The sequence below is a fragment of the Cherax quadricarinatus genome, chromosome 57, assembly GCF_038502225.1.
Source record: "Cherax quadricarinatus isolate ZL_2023a chromosome 57, ASM3850222v1, whole genome shotgun sequence".
In the NCBI taxonomy this organism is placed as follows: Eukaryota; Metazoa; Arthropoda; class Malacostraca; order Decapoda; family Parastacidae; genus Cherax; species Cherax quadricarinatus.
Genome location: NC_091348.1, coordinates 2,154,340 through 2,174,794, shown reverse-complemented (window position 1 = coordinate 2,174,794; position 20,455 = coordinate 2,154,340). Strand labels below are relative to the sequence as shown.

Genomic DNA, 20,455 nt, shown 5'->3' with positions numbered 1-20,455 from the left:
AAAAGCTCATCAATGGAGGACGAAGAAGGAACCTCTTTAAAAACAGTTAGGTGTGAGTAAAGGTTCCAATTTGCCCGATTAAATTGCCAGCGTGGGGTGCGAAGAGGTGGCGAATATGAAGGGGAAGTAAGAATGGTTGGGAAATGATCACTGTCATGTAAGTCCGGGAGAACAGACCAAGTGAAGTCTAATGCGGCGGAGGAAGAGCAGACTGAGAGATCGATGCAAGTGAGAGTATGAGTCCGAGGATCAAAATGGGTGTGAGTACCTGTATTTAAAACATGGAGGGGGTGGGTGGCAAGAAAAGCCTCTAACTGAATTCCACGGGAATCACAGTGAGACCCCCCAGAGGAAATGGTGGGCATTAAAATCACCAAGTAACAGAATCGGTGGCGGTAATGATGAAACAAGGAAGGCAATATCCGGAATAGATAATGCCCGAGAAGGAGAAAGGTATAAAGAACAGAGCGTATACCACCTACGTAAGTGGATACGGGCTGCTGTGTAATGCAGCGAAGTATGAACAAATAGCTGATGGTACGGAATATCAGTGCGTAGAAGAAGGGCACTTTCATTAAAGGTTCCATCAGGAAAAGGATCTGAAGAATACAATAAATTATAGCCTGAGATGGGAGAAATAACAGCAGAGTGTAATTTTGGTTCCTGTAAGCAAACACCAACAGGGGCAAACTGGGAGAGTAACATCTGAAGCTCACCCCGATTACCCTTGAGGCCGCATATATTCCACTGTAAATAGCCCATGATTGGCAATGATAAAGATACTTGAAATCCGCAGGTAAGGGTTCCTACGGACTAGAGGGGTTAGAAAAGTCCACATGCGGAGGCAGTGGAAAACGTTCAAGCAGCGAAGGAACGGTGCGCTGTGAAGAAAGGAGTTGAGCAGATGGAGCAGAGGAGAGAGAAAGATCGGAAGGTGGATCAATGTCCATTGATGGTTTGGTCTCTGCAATATATTCAGAGATTGCTTCAAGTGTTTCTGAATTCAGAGATGTCGTATGGGAGACAATATTGGAAATGGTAGGGGGAGGATGAGTAAAGATTGGAACTGTATTGGACTGTACCAAGGTAGGGGGGGGGCGAAAGGGTGGAGGGAACTGGAGAAGCGTGGCAGGGGACAGAAGAGGCAGGAACCTGGGAGGTGGCAGAAGAGGAAGAAACTTGGGAGGGAACAGGGGAGGAAGGTACAGTACGAGGAGGAGGGTGAACCTCTACACTTGTAACTGAGCCAGTGAGAGGGGGAAAACCAGGGACAGAGACAGGGAGGGTAAAATGAGGAGGTGGAAGATGGGTAGGAGGTGTTAACGGACCTTTTTTTGACTTTTGAGAAGTAGAGGGACGATTGGGAGGAGGTGTCGTACGAGGTCTCGTCGATACTGAGGCTTGTGAGAGAGAACTCGAAGAAGCGAGATCAGACTGAGGCGTTGAAGTAGGGACGTCTGAGCTGAGGACAGCAAAAGGATTAGATACAGGAGTGACTATGGGAGAGGTAACCACAGAGGTAGGTGTAGAAGATGGGATACCAGAAGTGGGGGGACGTTTTGAAACACGGGAATAAGAAACACGTGGGAGTCTCCCTTGGAGGCGGAGATGAGAAACTGCCATGGCATAAGGGAGACCTTCTGTCTCTTTGAGGTAACGGATTTCCTGCTTGTTTAAATAGACTTGACAACGGCGAGAGTACGAAGGGTGAGCCTCATGACAGTTAAGGCAAGAGGGAGATCGATTGCAAGACGTATTAGAATGGTCATCGGCACCACAGACTGGGCATTCGGCGATAGATCTGCAATATTTAGCTGGATGGCCAAATCGCCAGCAATTTCTACACTGTTGTGGTGTAGGGATCACCTTTCGAACTTGTAACCGATGTCCTGCTATATAAACTGAGGATGTCAAAAGTTAAACGAGCCACATTGCTAGGGTATCGTCTCTGCCCTCGGGCAGGAAGAACATAAGTGTCTATCTTGAGGATTGGGAGATCTTGGAGTTCCAGCTGTTCAAGAATGTCAGTGCCACATGTCTGGAAATTTTGTTGAACTATGGTATGGGGCAGAATGACGGTACCACTACAAGAATTGAGGGAATGATGTTTTTCAAGAGTGACAGGAACAGTATCGATATGGGAAAGACGAGAGAGCTCATGAGCCTGGGTAGCATTCTGTACGGTAATGATGCGCGTACCGCTCTTAAGAGCATGAAAAGAAATATCTTTACCAACATGGCGTAGGAGTGCCTTGCCAATACTGTGGTCAGAAAGATAGGCAGTAGAGGAAGTCGGTCGTAAAGTGAAGAATTTAGTCCATTGTTCAGTCTGAAACTGAGCGTGGAAAGGTAGTGAAGGATGTGTCGATCGTTTCTGAGAAGAACGAGAAGGTGGAGAAGTATCATCAGCAGGTAATTGTCATTGGTGTTTAGGCGTGGGACCAGAGTTGGTCCGACGTGGAACGGGTCGGCGATTTGAAAATTGCCACACCGTAGAGGGAGAGGCCGGAAGCATAGTCAGAGGAGAGTGAAGGTCCGATAAATCGAAGGAGTCAGTCGAGGCCTCAGTACCTGAAGCGGGTGAAGAAACAGCACCGGCAATAGGTACAGAGGCATGAGGAGTGTCTGAAGAGTGGTCCAAAGACGAGGCGGGGTTAGAACGGGGTGCGGTATCAAGAAGGGGCCCGGGGGTAGTAGGTTCATGGACTAGGGCTGCCATGGTTAGGTTACTTCTTTCTTTTTGTTTTTAAGAAAAAAAAAAAGAAAGAAAAGAAAATAAAAATAAAAAAAAGAATAAAAAAAGGGGGGACCGGGGAGGGATAGTTCCTAGGAGGAATGAAAGGGCCAGAAATCTCCCTCCGCACCCAAGAGGACCTCAGCACCGCAAGTAGCGCAGATGCAGCATGGAACCCGTGCCATACCCTACCCATCATGCTAGTAAACTAACAATCCGGGATAGCAACCTCACATCTGCCGAGCTACCTCGGTGGACAAAAGAGAGGGCAGCCGGATATCTGCCACAAAGCATACCTCCTTCGGCCACCACCCCCGGAATCCGAAAGGTGGCTTCCAGAGATACACCCGTCGCCCGAAAGACACCCAAAGCTACTCCGGGATACCGGAGAGGGATCGGGACATCCCCAGGCAATCCAGATTCCACGGCAAACTACGCCACCGCCAAGAACCTCAACGGAATGGGATAGACCCCGGTATCCTTTCCCCTACCTAGGAACTAGCGCGCCTGTGGGAGAAATCCCAAAGGCCAAAAAGAGGAAGGGCAAAAGGGAGGGGTGGAGAGGAGGAGGAGGAAAGGAAAAAGGGGAGGATGGGGAGGATGGGATAGGGGAGGGGAGATTGGGGGGTAATTAGGTTCAGTCTGAGGAAGAAGACCGACAGGTCTAATTCCTCAGACCAAGAGCCTCTTCACCACGCCAAGGAGCCCCCCTTGAAGAGGATCTTTGGGTGAACCATGGGCTCATCCTGGCTTTTTCGTTATTCCTGTTTCCCTTGGGTACAAACCTCTCTTCAGCCTCCTTGCACATTGTTGCTACATATTCCATCATCTCATTAACTGGCTTCCCTGCCAGTTCTCTGTCCCACTGAACCTCGTTCAGGAAGTTCCTCATTCCCGTGTAGTCCCCTTTCCTGTAGTTTGGTTTCATTTGTCCTGGCCTTCCTGCTTCCCCCTCCACTTGTAGCTCTACTGTGTATTCGAAGCTCAAAACCACATAATCGCTGGCCCCAAGGGGTCTTTCATATGTGATGTCCTCAATATCTGCACTGCTCAAGGTGAATATTAAGTCCAGTCTTGTTGGCTCATCCTCTCCTCTCTCTCTTGTAGTGTCCCTTACGTGTTGGTACATGAAGTTTTCCAGTACCACCTCCATCATCTTAGCCCTTCATGTATCTTGGCCCTCATGTGGCTCCAAGTTTTCCCAGTCGATCTCCTTGTGGTTAAAGTTGCCCATGATCAGGAGCTTTGCCCTGCATGCATGAGCTCTTCTGGCCACTGCAGCCAGTGTGTCAACCATTGCTCTATTGCTCTCGTCATACTCATGCCCTGGTCTCCTGCTGCTCTGTGGTGGGTTATACATGACTGCTATTACCACCTTGGGACCTCCAGAGTGAAGCGTTCCCGCTATGTAATCACTTTCTTCTCCGCTGTCTCCTCTCTCCAGCTCATCAAAATTCCATCGGTGTTTGATCAGCAGTGCCACTCCTCCACCCCCCCTCTTCCTTCTGTCTTTCCTCAGGATCTGGTATCCCGTTGGAAAGATGGCATCTATTACCATACCTGTAAGCTTGGTTTCTGTGAGCGCTATGATGTCCGGTGATGTCTGACTCTTTCGTGCCACTCCTCCCACTTGTTTGTTATTCCATCAGCGTTTGTGTACCATACCTTCAGTTTCCTTTCCAATACTGTGGTTTGGGGGGCCTGTGGGGGTGGGAGACCTGGTAGCATACTGTGGGATTCTATGATTGGGGGTTGGGTGGAAGCTGTGGGTATGGATTGTAGTTTGTGTTGGGATGGTGTGATAGGTTGTGGGGTTCTGAGGATAGTTGTGTGTGTGCTTGTCCTTGCTTCTCTGCTCTGCTCTGACTGACCTCTGCTGGTTCCATCCTTGTTTCCTTTCCTATCTCCTTTCACTTTTTTGTCCTCTCCCTCAGCTGCTGTCTCTCTGTTTGTGTTCTGTCTCTGTCTAGGAACACCTTCTTGTACTCTTCCGAGTTTTTCAACCTTGGTTTCTCTTGGAGGATCCCATTCCTCACTGTTTCTGTCCTGAGAATCAGCTTGATCGGTTGGTTTCTCCCTTTCACATACCCCCCTATCCTCTGAAAATTTACAATCTCGTCCATGTCCTCTCCCCCTATTTCCGTGATGATTTTCCCAATCTCCTTTCTTTCTTCCTGCCGTCTTTCAGTGTGTGTCTTTTCCTCTCCCGAAGCCCATGGATAAACACTGATTTTGCCCTTTCCTCCTACTTTTGCCTCTCCCTCTGTGACTCTGGTTCCTGTCTGTATGTGGTCATTTTCTCCCTTGATTTTTCCAGTGGCTCTTGGTAGCATGGTTGTGCCTCAGCATTCGACTTATCTCCCTCTCTATCTGCACCCAGCTGCTCTTTCCTTTTACTCCCTGACCCTTCTTTGCAGGCTGATATGACCTGAACATAATTCATATCTCCTTCCTTCCTGTTCATCCTCTCAGCTTCATATGCTGTGTCTTCTCTGGTCACTGCCCCTGAGACTTGCTTCAGCCTGTTTACCTCAAACTCTAGGACCCTTACCCTGTCTACTGCAGTTTCGACTTGTGCCTCCCATTTCTTCGTCTCCTTCTCCAACCTCTTTTCCCATTTCGCAGAGAGCTCTTTCTCCATTTTTTCAGAAATCTCTCCTAATTTTCTCTCCCATTCTTGCTCCATCCTTCTCCACTGCTCCTCCATCCATTCCTCCCTACCAATACCTTTGTCATCTGATCCCTGATTCCTACGAGTCCCAACCATTTTTTTTTTTTTTAGTAAAGGAAAGAGAGAGAGAGAGAGAGAGAGAGAGAGAGAGAGAGAGAGAGAGAGAGAGAGAGAGAGAGAGAGAGAGAGAGAGAGAGAGAGAGAGAGAGAGAGGAAGAGAGAGAGAGGAAGAGAGAGAGAGGAAGAGAGAGAGAGGAAGAGAGAGGAAGAGAGAGGAAGAGATAGAGGTAGATCTCTAAGTGTAGTTCTCAATCGAACGGAATCAGCAAGACATCCTATTGTGGCAAGTGTTCCACAAGGAAGCGTGCTGGGTCCATTGTTATGGAATGTCTACTTCAACGACCTTCTTCATCTCATCCCAGAATCACATGCATATGCAGACGACTGTACAATGACATTCACTTATCCAAGAGAAGAAATGCCAGCTGCTCTAAGCTACATCAATCACCAGCTGAGAGCTATATCAGCTTGGGGAAATAGATGGCAAGTAACATTTGCACCTGAAAAAACGCAAATGATGATCGTCTCTAGGCACCATGATGGTAATGCTGGTGCAGTAGTAAGGATGAATGGGAGGATGTTGGCACCTGGAGAAGAAGTTGATATCCTTGGGGTGAAATCTGACTCCAAACTAACCATGAAGAACCATGTTGTAAATCTTGCAAACAAGGCAGCCAGGAAGCTTACAGCACTTCGCCGTATCTCCCATCTGCTTGACAGTAGGGGTTGCAAGATCCTGTATGAGGCACAAGTACGCTCGCACCTTGAGTATGCTCCACTTTCTTGGTTTGCCTGCCCCCCCCCCCTCTCATCTGCGACTGCTTGACAGAGTAGAGAACAGAGCAAGACGTCTCATCTCTCACCTGGACCCATCCTGGATAGATCTGTCATTTCAGCAGAGCCTTCAACATAGGAGGGATGTGGGTGGCCTTACTGTTATGTACAAGGCCAATATTGTCAAAATACCACACTTGGATCCACTTCGAGGACAGCGTGAAACAAGCTTTTATGCCACAAGACGGGCAGAAAGCAGCAACTTCACTCTGGCTGTACCCTTCTCCAGAACATCACTCCATCTGAGATCATACATACCCAGGATGACTAGAGTATGGAACACATTCGTACAGCATAATGATGTCAACGAGATAAAGTCAGTTGATCAAATGAAAATGCTGGCCCACAGATGGCTCCAACTTCATCCTGTTTCCTACTTGTATGTCTCATAACAAGAAAAATGCTTTCAAATGAGCTGATGTAGGTAACAGCTCTTAACTTGCCAATAAAGTTAGGAATCCTTAACCTGTAAATAGCTGTCAATAAAGCTAGGGATCCTTAACCTTGTCAAACCCCGTGTAAAAAAAAAAAAAAAAAAAAAAGAGAGGAAGAGAGAGAAGAAGAGAGGAAGAGAGAAAAAGAGGAAGAGAGAGAGGAAAAGAGACACGACTTATGTCATCTCTCACCCTAATCTTGCCACCCTCAACACCACTGTGAATGAGGAGCTGATCAAAATATCGACTTGGATGACAGCCAATAAACTTACGCTTAACACTGACAAAACCTACTATATTATGTTTGGTAGCAGAGCAGGAGATGCACAAATTAACATTAAGATTGACAACACTCTAATTACCAGAAATAATGGGGGCAAATTCCTAGGCTTCTACCTTGACAACAACCTGAATTTCAGCACCCATATCCAGCATATAACCAAAAAAGTATCCAAAACGGTTGGGATCCTCTCCAAGATACGACACTACGTGCCGCAAAATGCCCTTCTCACACTATACCACTCACTTATTTATCCATACCTCACCTATGCTATTTGTGCTTGGGGATCAACTGCAGCAACACACCTAAAGCCAATAATAACCCAACAAAAAGCTGCAGTAAGAATAATCACTAAATCCCATCCCTGGCAACACACCCCTCCACTCTTCATAGACCTAAACTTACTCCCTGTTCAGTACATCCACACTTACTACTGTGCAATCTACATCTACAGGGCCTTAAACTCTAATATCAACCTTGACCTAAAACGCTTTCTTGATAGTTGTGACAGAACCCACAGGCATAACACCAGACACAAACATCTCTACAACATTCCCCGTGTCCGACTAAACCTTTACAAAAATTCAATGTATGTCAAAGGCCCTAAAATCTGGAATACCCTACCTGAGAACTCTAGAACTGCAGACACATTCATCACCTTCAAAACTACCACTAGAAAACATCTTATCTCCCTGATACACCCTGTCAATTAACTACACGAATACCACCTCGTGGTCCACACTTACACTCACTGACTCATTTGACCATAAACAGAAATATTAATCTCAATCTTAAAATAATGAATCCTGTGATACTTCAATACTGAAACTATGTACTGTGCCAAAACAAAAGCATTCACATTGCTAAACTCACAAACTAGTATTTAGTCACTTAGCCATAATACCAACTTACCTCATAATTTGTAATATTTTACAATTAAGAATAAAACTAAGTCTGCCCGAAATGCCTAGCCATGCTAGGCGTTCTAGTGCTACACTCTGTAATCACTATTTTACTACATGTAAACCACACAATAACCAAATTTCTGTAAACTCAGCATTGTAATCCTTACAGAGAATAAACTTTGAATTTGAATTTGAATTGAATTGAATTGAAAAGAGTAAGAGAGAGAGAGAGAGAGAGAGAGAGAGAGAGAGAGAGAGAGAGAGAGAGAGAGAGAGAGAGAGAGAGAGAGAGAGAGAGAGAGAGAGAGAGAGGAAGAGAGGAAAAGAGACAAAGAGATGGAGAGAGAGAGGAAGAGAGGAAAAGAGGCAAAGAGACGGAGAGAGAGGGAAGGGTTAGAGGGTCAATTCACATAAAGGTATGAAATCCTGTATATGTGTGTGTGTGTGTGTGTGTGTGTGTGTGTGTGTGTGTGTGTGTGTGTGTGTGTGTGTGTGTGCTACAGCTATTCAAGTGCCTAACAGCAGATCCTGTTCTCACCTAGTGTGTGTGTATGTGTGTGTGTATGCGTGCGTTTATGTAAGCAGTCCTTATTTCCCTCGTATGTACTACATACGTTTTGCACATGTACCCTATCTCTTGGCTTCCACTGTACTGTCTACTGTGCCTAAAATTACGTAAATTCACATAAAGGTGTGAAATCCCGTACTCACCTATTTGTGGTTGCAGGGGTCGATTCACAGCTCCTGGCCCCGCCTCTTCACATATATGTGTGTGTGTGTGTGTGTGTGTGTGTGTGTGTGTGTGTGTGTGTGTGTGTGTGTGTGTGTGTGTGTGTGTGTGTGTGTGTGTGTGTGTGAGTGTGTGAGTGTGTGTGTGTGTGTGTGTGTGTGTGTGTGTGTGTGTGTGTGTGTGTGTGTGTGTGTAATTATGTGTCGAATTATGTGTGGGTTTATTATGTGTCTGAAAAGTAGGTGGCTTGTGCTTGGAGTGTAATGTAGATTCTCAGTTGTCGCTTGTGTCCACAACCTCTTGTGACCTGACTCCCACCCTTGCAGTGTTGCCTATATCACCTGCTTATAGTGAGTTAATCGCCTTGTTCAATGGATTACAATTTGCTAAACCTTATTGAATACTTGAGTGCCTATTCTTTATCGTGCTATGAGAGTTAGACCATTCACATTCAGCTTGGCGGTTAATTGGAACCTGGACCCCACACCCAAACAACCACTCATAGGTGATACAGTACTTGTAGTGCAGCTGTAGCAGTGTAGATTGTCCAGGTCGATGTGACGTCCTGGCGTAGATCCAGCTCGATGTACGTCCTGGTGTAGATCCACCTCAATTTCTTCTCGTTAATAATGTACCCTATTCACTGTATTTTTTTCACTGGTCACACGATTGTTTCACTTTATTACCTTTCCTGGGTGACACTTGGCAACGCCGCCTTCACACTAGCCTGCGCCACAACGCTTTTATTTTCCAGATCACTTTCAAAATTGTGGCTCTCCCCACACTTGTGTGGCTCAGGCAATTAAAAAAAACACTTCTAGGATTGTTGACTACCCTGACACACTTAGCAACCCTTGCAGAACACTTAGTAGCCCTCAAAAACACTTAAATCCCCGGAGCACCGACGGCGTGACTAGCGCGCTCGCTGTCCCAGTGTGTGTGTGTGTGTGTGTGTGTGTGTGTGTATAGTATATCTACCTATATATATATATATATATATATATATATATATATATATATATATATATATATATATATATATATATATATATATATATATATATATATATATATATATATATATATATATATATATATATATATATATATATATATATATATATATACGTATATATGTCGTGCCGAATAGGCAGAATTTGCGATCTTGGCTTAAATAGCAACGCTCATCTTGCCATATAGGACAAGCGAAAATTTGTGTATGCAATAATTTCGCCAAAATCATTCTTAACCTAACGAAAAAAATATATTTCATTGTGTTTGTTTAGTATTAAATTACTGTAAACATATTTATAATATATTTAGTAGGATTTGGCTAAAATAAATTGCGGTTTTTATAATAAGGTTAGGGAAGTTTTCTAAGATTCTTTTGGTGCAATATATATATATATATATATATATATATATATATATATATATATATATATATATATATATATATATATATATATATACATACACACAGTAGGGCCCTGCTTTATGGCGTTTTGCTTTACGGCTTTCCGCTAATACGGTCATTTCAAATTATGACCAAAACTTGCTATACGGCTCCCCCCACCTGACTTTCTAATACGGTCATCGCGCCCCACCTGGTTTGTTTACATTCTCTGTGAGATCCATAAGCACTAAGTCTCTCCATTATGTCTGGAAACTCCAAAATTTTAAGTGCTTTTAAAAGTTATTTCATATTTTATATATACTCTGATAATTATACTTATGTATACCTGTATTTAAATAAACTTACATACTATGCTGGCATGCAGGTACACATTAAAATCAGTAAGTGTCTTATGTCTCCAGATGTCATATTAGTAATGATAATAATAATCATCATCTCATTAAAAGTACAATACACACATAGTGCACTCATTACTTACCTTAAGATATTTACAGTCTTAATCTAGGGTGAGATGAGTAGTATTTATTGTAAGAAATCAAGTGTGGTATGTATGGTAGTCAGCCAAAATACCATACCAGGCCACTCCACCTACACATAATATTCTATTACATTTAACCATCCCAGAGTGATAAAATGCATATACAGTTTACTCATTACTTACCTTAAAATATTTGTAGTCCTTTACACACTCTCCCAAACTCGTACATAAGAACATAAGAATGGAGGAACACTGCAGAAGGCCTACTGGCCCATACAAGGCAGGTCCTTATCAAAAATGACCTCTACCTAAAGCTACTCAAGAATTAACTCCCGTACCCAATGACACCAATCAAACCCAGCCCCTCCCACTCATATATTTGTCCAATCTCTTCTTAAAGCTACCCAAGGTCCTAGCCTCTATCACCCTACTGGGAAGATTGTTCCATGCATCCACAACTCTGTTAAAAAACCAGTATTTACCTATGTCCTTTCTAAATCTAAATTTATCTAACTTAAATCCATTATTTCTGGTTCTTACCTGGTTCGACACCCTCAGTACTTTATTAAAATCTCCCTTGTTTATGCCCGTCATCCACTTATACACTTCAATGATATCTCCCCTCATTCTACGTCTCTCCAGAGAGTGGAGATTTAAGGCTTTAAGTCTATCTTCATATGAGAGATTCCTTACACAGTAAATCACTTTAGTCATTCTTCTCTGTATGTTCTCTAATGAGTCTATATCCATCCTGTAGTAAGGAGACCAAAACTGAGCAGCATAATCAAAATGAGGCCTCACTAGTGATGTATAGAGCTGTAAAAATAACTTTTGGACTTCTGTTACTTATACTTCTTGAGATAAATCCAAGTAATCTGTTAGCCTTGTTGTGCACACTCATGCACTGCTGTCTTGGCTTCAGGTTTCTGCTTACCATGACTCCCAAGTCTTTTTCACATTCTGTATGATCAAGTTCTACTTCACCTAGTTTATAGCTTCGAGGGTTATTTTCATTACCAAGGACTAGTACCTTACACTTATCCACATTGAACTTCATCTGCCATTTTTCAGACCAAGACATTAATTTGTCCAAATCCCCTTGGAGTTCATTACTATCCTCCTTAGAATGAATGATACGGCCTATCTTTGTATCGTCAGCAAATCTGCTCATGTCACTCGTAATCCCTTCATCAAGGTCATTAATGTAAATTATGAACAAGAGAGGGCCTAAAACTGATCCTTGTGGAATGCCACTAGTGACTAATCTATGAGCCATGTGAGTTACCGATGCTGCTGCCCGACTTCATGACATCACGATGTCTCCCTGATGTCACCTCGAGATGTCTGCTGACGTCACCTCACGGCGTCACGCCTGACATCACATGATGTCACATCGAGTGTTTCAGTAATTATGTCAGTATTGTCGAGAAGATTGAGAGAAGATATATGTCGTGTTCATTAATTCCTCTCAGTCAGTGTTCTCACATGTTAGTGTATGGCTTAGTGTCAATTTTGTGCACAGAAAAGCATCATTTGCTAGTTTAAGCCATGTTGTACTGCATGTACTGCAGGTGTGTACAAAATTTTCTGTGTGTCCTGTGTGGTCTTGAGCCCAGCTGTGTGTCGACCACAGGTCTGCGGCCAGACCCCTGTGTAGCACTTTGTTGCCTGTCACCCGGTGTGACCAGCGCGTTTGGCAGCTGATATTAGTCAGCTCTGAGCGTATGAGCCCCTTGTACAGAAAGCTCTTATGCTCGTCGCTCATAGATGTTCTGCAGAATCGTACCTGCTACGATTCCAATCTAGATTTGTTTCACTTCACCTCCAGACCTTCAGAGTGCAGTTGTATGTAGAGAAACAAGTCTGGGGACACTTAGACTAACCTCTGGTATAACTCCAACTGCCGAGAGAATGACACTCGTCAAGCCGCAGTTAGCCCTGTCGGCAGGCACTGTGTCAGCCTCGTGTCACATGCTTCAGTGAGCAGCCTGCACAAAGATGTCACTTTGACTGCTAGCTCGCTCACTGCAGTCTGATGTATGATGTTACAACTCCCAGATGTTTCACCCAGTTGTCTCTGCCACGACTCGCTCCACGACTTACTCCATGCTCGCCAGCAGTGACAGCCCAGCGACAGTACCAGTTGAGAAGTGTCCTCCTGAGTCGCTTGCCAGAAGTCCTTCCCAGTTGCCGAGTTTTGATGATGCCTCACTCGAGGGCACCAGCATGTCGTGCCCCAGGTTGAGTGAAACCTGCAGTGACCCCTACAATGACTGCTTCACCATTCCAGAGGAGACCGTACCCCGTTATGTCACAGCTCAGCCGCAGCGATGTCTCTTGTGTTGCAGTATCTGTTCAGATGCAGGAAGGCATGCAGTGATGCCCATCGACTCTCACTGCCTATGACCACGAAGTTTAGCACACCCCATGTGTTTTTTTCTTCCCTCCCTATAGGAAGTTTTTTATTCCATGTCCATATGTATATACATGTTTTTTATTTTGTGTTCTGTGCCCTCTTCCTACGAGAGAGAGACTGAGTTGTTTTTACCACCAGTATTGTTGCGTCGGGACGACGTGAGGTAGGTGGCCGAGCAAATGTAGACAGCCTGTACTGTCTGCACAGACAGCCTATGCTGTCTGCCAGCTTAGTTCATATTTCGCAGCACTAAGGTGCTGCCCTCTCTAGCCTGCCCAGGTCAGTGGGACACTGGTCCCACTCGCACTCGCTCACTCAATCAGCAGCCCAGCAGCAGTCAATAGTCCTACTAGCTCTCTCCCTCGCCGGGCATGGCCCTCCCGGGCCATGGGCACTCAACACACAAACTTGTGTACCCACCACAACTTTGCAAATAAAGAAAGAAGCCTCCGAAGACGTATCATTTACTCCCTGCTACCAGAATCATCAAATAATCTCGTTCACACAATCAAAACAGGGCAACTACCTGAGGTGTGGAAGACAGCAAATTTAATCCCAATCTTTAAGGAGACAAACAGGCAGCATTAAAATACAGACTAGTGTCACTGACATGTACAGTGCTTGTCACGGCATTATGCCACATGAGTGCCCTGGCATAATTCTGTAATAAAAATCAAAGGCCTACCATACAGGGGGGTCTTTTTTCATTAGTGCATTATGGTGGGTAGCAGCCATTAACATGACGTCACGGCCTGCTGCCACACTTCAAAGTAACTCATCAGTGCTCATGTAGCTGCCATGGTGAGGGGAAGTGCTGCACATTTGTCTCGCTTCCACCCCATCTTTTGTCCGGTGTTCCCTTTGGTTTTGGGGTTATACATGTTTGATTATGGGTAAAAGGAAGTTTTTAACACCTGAAACTATAGCTTAAATCTTAGGGCTTCACAAAGCTGGACACCAGACAAAAGAAATAGTGGGGAATGTTGGTGTGTGTGAGCATTCAATGAGGAACTGGGTGCAGCATTTCAAGGCTGGTGGTGGTGTAAAGTTACCTTCTGTCAAACCTTGGTCTGGCCCCTCCAAGAAGTCATCTGTTCATATCTTAACTGTGTTAAAGCAGCAGTTAGAGAGTAACTTATATACAATAACTAGCACAGTTTTAGAGAGGGAAAATCCTGTGTCACAAACCTATTGGAGTTTTATGACAAGGTGACAGAAATAAGACAAAAGAAAGAGAGGAGTGGATAGACTGTATTTTCTTGGACTGTAAGAATGCTTTCAACACAGTTCTGCACAAGAGATTAGTGCAAAAGCTAGAGGAGCAGGCAGGAATAACAGGAAAGGCAATGCAATGGATCAGAGAATACCTGTCAGGAAGGAAACAACGAGTAATGGTACATGACGAGGTGTCAGAGTGGGCACCTGTGATGAATGAGGTGCTGTTTCTGGTATATGTAAATGATTTGGCGGAAGGAATAGATTCAAAGATGTCCTTGTTTGTAGATGACATGAAGCTTAATTGGAGAATTCAAGTGGATGAGGATCAGGTAGAACTACAAAGGAATATGGGCAGGCTGCAGGGATATTTCAACAATTGGCTCCTGGAGTTTAACACCACCAAATGCAAAGTTATGAAGATCAGGGAAGGTAATAAAAGACTGCAGACATAGTACAGGCTAGGGGGCCAAAAACTGCAAATCTTACTCAAGGAAAAGAATCTTAGGGTGAATATAATACCGAGCACATCTCCTGGGGTGCACATCAGCCAAATAACTGCTGCAGCATATGGGTGCCTGGCAAACCTATGAATAGCATTTTGACACCTTAGGAAGGAATCGTTCAAGATTATACACCATGTACATCAGGCCCAAATTGGAGTGTGCAGTACCAGTATGGAACTCACACCTGGTCGAGCAAATCAAGAAATTAGAGAAAGTGCAAAGGTTTGCAACAAGACTAAGTCACACAGCTAAGGGGTATGTCCTACGAGGAGACGTTAAGGGAAATAGACCTGACGACACTGGAGGATAGGAGAGATGGGGATGACGTGATAACGACATATAAAATACTGAGAGGAATTAACAAGGTCGATAGGTACAGGATGTTTCAGAGATGGGACACAGCAACAAGAGAACACAACTGGAAGTTGAAAATTCAAATGAGTCACAGGCATGTTAGGAAGTGTTTCTTCAGCCATAGAGCTCTCAGGAAGTGGAACAATCTGGAGAGTGGTGTAGTAGAGGCAAGATCCACACACATGTGTAAGAAGAGATACAATAAAGCTCAAGGAGGAGAGAAAGAGTGGGCCTAGTAGTGACCAGCAAAGAGGTGGGACAGGGAGCTGTGACTTGAACCCTACAACCACAAATAGGTAAGTACACACACACCTTATATAAGTACATGCTTGAAGTACAAGCTTACCTGAGTTACCCTCCACATCTAATTTATTAAGATCATAACCTGGCATGGTCTCAAGAAACACCTCAGCAATGGCAGCAGCATTATCTTTGGGGTAGTTTGCCAAGACATGGAGAGGGTTCTGGCCTCTTAAGTTGACGGCTCCAGCATTGATTCTTGACTCTGTGAGCAGGGTCTTAACCACAGACAGATGACCCTCCTGTAGGAAATGCAAGAAACAATGTCATTTATGTATTTGCAAAAGCATACTGTAAGTATATTTTGGATTTAAGAATCATAAGAGATTAAACTAAAAAATAAAGAAATTTATTTTGAGAAAATTTTAGAGCTTGATAGCCAGTGACACACTGATTGTTCCAGTTACCAGAATAGCACAATGATTGTGCTAGTCACCCATGACAGCACAATGATTGTGCTAGTCACCCATGGTAGCACAATGATTGTGCTAGTCACCCATGGTAGCACAATGATTGTGCTAGTCACCCATGGTAGCACAATGATTGTGCTAGTCACCCATGGTAGCACAATGATTGTATTTGTCACCAATGGTAGCACAGTGATTGTATTAGTCGCCCATGATAGCACACTGATTGTATTAGTCACCCATGATAGCACAATGATTGTATTAGTCACCCATGGTAGCACAATGATTGTATTAGTTGCCCATGATAGCACAATGATTGTATTAGTTGCCCATGATAGCACAGTGATTGTGCTAGTCACCCATGGTAGCACAATGATTGTATTCATCACCCATGGTAGTACAGTGATTGTATTAGTCACCCATGATAGCACTATGATGTATTAGTCATCCATGATAGCACAATGACTGTGCTAGTCACCCATGGTAGCACAAGTGTGTACTATGTAGCACATCGATTGTCCAGCCACCAATAGTAGAACTAGTGCATATTATGTAGCACAATGAATATCCCAGCCTACCATACCTGGTAGAGATACTTGTCTAGTTTCTTTTGTTCCAGGAGTGTTTCTGATATCTTCTGGTAAATTGTTGAACAAACTACAATTACGGATGATGATACAATGTTCTCTAATTGTGCCCACTGCACCGTTGCTTTTCACTGGGTTTATCTTGCACTTCCTTCCATCTCTCTCACTCCAGTATGTTATGACAGTATGCAGATTTGGGACCAAGCCCTTGAGTACCTCCCACATATATTTTATGTACCTCCCTCTCTCTCTCTCTCTCTCTCTCTCTCTCTCTCTCTCTCTCTCTCTCTCACTCTCTCTCTCTCTCATGAGAACAACGAATGTACACTTTGTAGCACATGACCTTCCCCACTCACCTATGGTAACACAAGTGTGCACTGTAGCACACTTGTGTTACCATAGGTGAGTGGTAGCACTATATAGCAAAATGACTGTTTCGGTCACCCACAGCAGCACTGGCGCACATGTTCCAGGGGGTCAATCCCCCACAGCCTGGTCCATGACCAGGCTTCCTAGTGGATCAGGACCTGATAAACCAGGTTGTTCCTGCTGGCTGCATGCAATCCAGTATATGAACAAGAGCTCGGCTGGTCAGGAACTGATTTTAGGAACCTATCCAGTTCCCTCTTGAAGACAGTCAGGGGTCTATTGGTAATATCTCTTATGTATGATGGGAGGCTGTTGAACAGTCTTGGGGCCCCTAAAACTTATTTTATTGTCTCTCAATGCACTCTTGGTACTGCCTGCTTTTCAATGGGGTATATTACATAATTAGCCAAGCCTTATGCTTTTGTAGGGAGTGACTTGTGTGTGTAGATTTGGGACTAGTCCCTCTAGGATTTTCCAGGTATTAAATATATTGCATCTTTGTGTAAAGTAAAAGGACACAAGTGCAACTAATGTGACATCAGTCACATTAGTTGCACTTGTGTCCTTTTACTTTACATATTGTCGGTAATTCTACCAACTTTATTACATATTGCATCTTTCTTGGCTGCATTCCAAGGAGTAACAGGTCGAGGGACTTCAAACATTCCCAGTAATTATGGTGCTTGACAGAAATAAAATATGCAGTGGTGGTTCTCTGTACATGCTCCAGATCTGCTATTTCACCTGCCTTAACCCTTTCAGGGTCAAGACCCCAATCCTGAACTTGCTCTTAGGGTGAAAAAGAAAAAAATTCTTATGAAATGATAGAGAATCTTTTCCCAATGGTAATAACACCAAAAGTATGAAATTTGATGGAAAACTCATGAAATTATGCTCCTGCAAAGTTAGCGATATTTAGGCATTGGCGATTTCACCCACTTTGAGCCCTATTTTCAGACAATCCCATTGTGCCAATCAACTAAAAAGTAAATTGAAATTATAGTAAAAATGATAATTATTAATTTTAGTAAGTAATATCAATTGATAGTATTTAAAAAATATGAGGTAATAATATGGACAGAGAAAGTATCAATTCAGCTAATGTTTAAGCAAACAATAGTAAATAAGAAAATTACATAAGGTGACTTATGCTTACTAGTAAAATCACGAAATGAGGTAGTTGATTATTTAATTACTAAGAGATTGTACAATGAAATTTGAACAATAATGGAACAAAACATTCACTACACTACGTAGGCTTTTAGGTTGGACATTGTTTAGTTATTCTCTGTAAGATTAGTATCCCTGAGAAATCGTGATAGATCATTCTCGTTCGTTATTGTGTACAGTTGACCTACATTTGTTTTCCTAACAAGAATTTTCCCATCTCGTGTGAAGCATTGGTGTATTGTGTCATTATTCTCCCGCTTAAGTTTTCTGACTCTATACAGGAGGTTCTGACGTTTTTTGGTAAGACACTCGTTTATGTATACCTCTTTCTTTACTTTAATAGATGCAATAATTAAGTCTTTTTTCCTGTCATGTGAGTGGAATCTAAGCATAACACTTTTTCTACCATGGGATCCTAGTAACCTGGCTTCTTTTATTTCTGACTCTGGTACAATAACACTTGTTTGGTCCTTTATGATCTGCAGAGTAATTTCTTTACTGTTTGTTTGGTTCATATCACTGGGAAAAAGTGGACTGTTAACTATTACTGCATCCGATAGTTTATCTTGTTCAGTTTTATCTTCTGGGAGAGCAAAGTAGTCGCTGAACTGGTTATCTAAGTTGTTCTTCCATTCTTTTACTGCTTCTTCAACCTTTGTATTAAGAGATATTATTTGTTGGGTATGGCTATCTATGACTGCTTGGATGGTCTTGTCACAGTTAGTCATTCATGGTGTTGATAACTTTTGTTCAAGACTGAGGATTTTGTTCTCGAGTTGTGTCATCCTGGTGTCTTGTTTTGTTAGCGTCTCTCGAAGATTCATATTTTCAATAACTAAGTTGGAGATGTATGTTTTTAGGGTATCTGGATCGTTGGTCATACCTGAGAGACTACTTGGTAGGTTGAATCCGGGGAAGAGAGGGGAGGATGGGCTGGTGGCAGCCATGTTTGTTGTTATTGTTGTGGTGTGGCCTTGAGCGGTGGTGAGTGGGGTGGTTGCTGGGCCGGCGTCCTCCTGACTACACTTGTTGAATAGTTGATTTTTCGGTGTTTTCTTGCTGGCCTTGGTGCTGTTTCCTCTTAGATTGCGCCTCATAATACTACAGGAATTGTTGTAGTTAAGAAGAAGTTGTAGTTATACAAAGCTTAGGGTTACGTTGTTCGGCTGGCAGCGGGGTGTTTCTTTCGGTTTGTGGGCAGTCTTCCTTTGATCTCTATTATTTTCGATTTGTAGGTTTCACTGTTGGTAATCTTTGGTCATTCTGGGTGCTACGTTGGGTAGTACAGTTTTGCTTGTAACTAGGTCATCATAGGAGCATTGGTAGCTCTGATTGTTGGAGAAAAGTACGGAGCTTGGAAGTCGCTGCTGCCGCTGCCGCTAACCCTATATATTATTTAGGTATACATACTTGTCAGAGAGCCTGTCGTAAGTCCGAGTTGTCAGTAAATGAGTACGCCGCTAAGGGAGGGGATACCTTTCCACAATCTATGTAGACAACACCTATTTTTTTTTCTAACTTCCAAAACCTCAGTGATTTTGTCACAGTTATTATCTATTGTCTGTGATCACCCAGGATCTACTTGTAGCTACAAGCTCCAAGCAGAGTTCCCGGTGTACCACCTTCAGTATATGGTGTTTGTAGAACTCACTACAGTGGACCCTCGACTAACGCTATTAATCCGTTCCTGAGAGCTCATCGTTAGTCAAAATAATCGTTAGTCAAGTTAATTTTCCCCATAAGAAATAATGGAAATCAAATTAATCCGTGCAAGACACCCGAAAGTATTGAAAAAAAAAAATTTAACACATGAAATATTAATTTTAATACACACAAACTGAAGAAGACATGCACAGTTACATGACACTTACCTTTATTGAAGATCTGGTGATGATTGATGGGATGGGAAGAGGGGAGTGTGTTGATGGTCTTAGTGTTTAGAAGGGGAATCCCCTTCCATTAGGACTTGAGGTGGTAAGTCCTTTTTCGGGGTTACTTCCCTTCTTCTTTTAATGCCACTAGGACCAGCTTGAGAGTCACTGGACCTCTGTCTCACAACATATCTGCCCATAGAGGCCTGTACCTCCCGTTCCTTTATGACATTCCTAAAGTGTTTCACAACATTGTCAGTGTCACCATTAAACACTTGTTCAGGTTTCAGTCCTTCACTGTCTATGTACTTGAATTCCTGCACATATTTTTCAGCCGCTTTGTGGTCCAAACTGGCAGCCTCACCATGCCTTATCACACTATGCATGCCACTACGATTCTTAAATCTCTCAAACCAACCTTTGCTGGCCTTAAATTCACTCACATCACCACTAGTTGCTGGCATTTTTCTAATTAAATCGTCATGCAACTTCCTAGCCTTTTCACATATGATCGCTTGAGAGATGCTATCTCCTGCTATCTGTTTTTCATTTATCCATACCAATAACAGTCTCTCAACATATTCTATCACTTGCGATCTCAGTTTCGAAAACAGTTGCACCTTTGGCAAGAACAGCTTCCTTGATTGCCGTTTTCTTGGCCACAATAGTAGCGATGGTTGATTGGGGTTTTGTGTACAGCCTGGCCAGCTCGGAGAC

At 43.4% G+C, this 20,455-nt stretch overlaps 1 protein-coding gene across 1 annotated transcript in view; it reads right to left on the bottom strand.

Annotated features, from left to right (window-relative positions):
- Positions 1 to 20,455, bottom strand: part of LOC128693378 (rabankyrin-5) — a gene marked incomplete at its 5' end in the record, with an annotated part of 165,089 nt that overhangs the window by 41,011 nt on the left and 103,623 nt on the right. Inside the window, 1 exon segment of the mRNA XM_070097281.1 lies at positions 15,381 to 15,576. Within this exon segment, the coding sequence (XP_069953382.1) occupies positions 15,381 to 15,576 (196 nt within the window).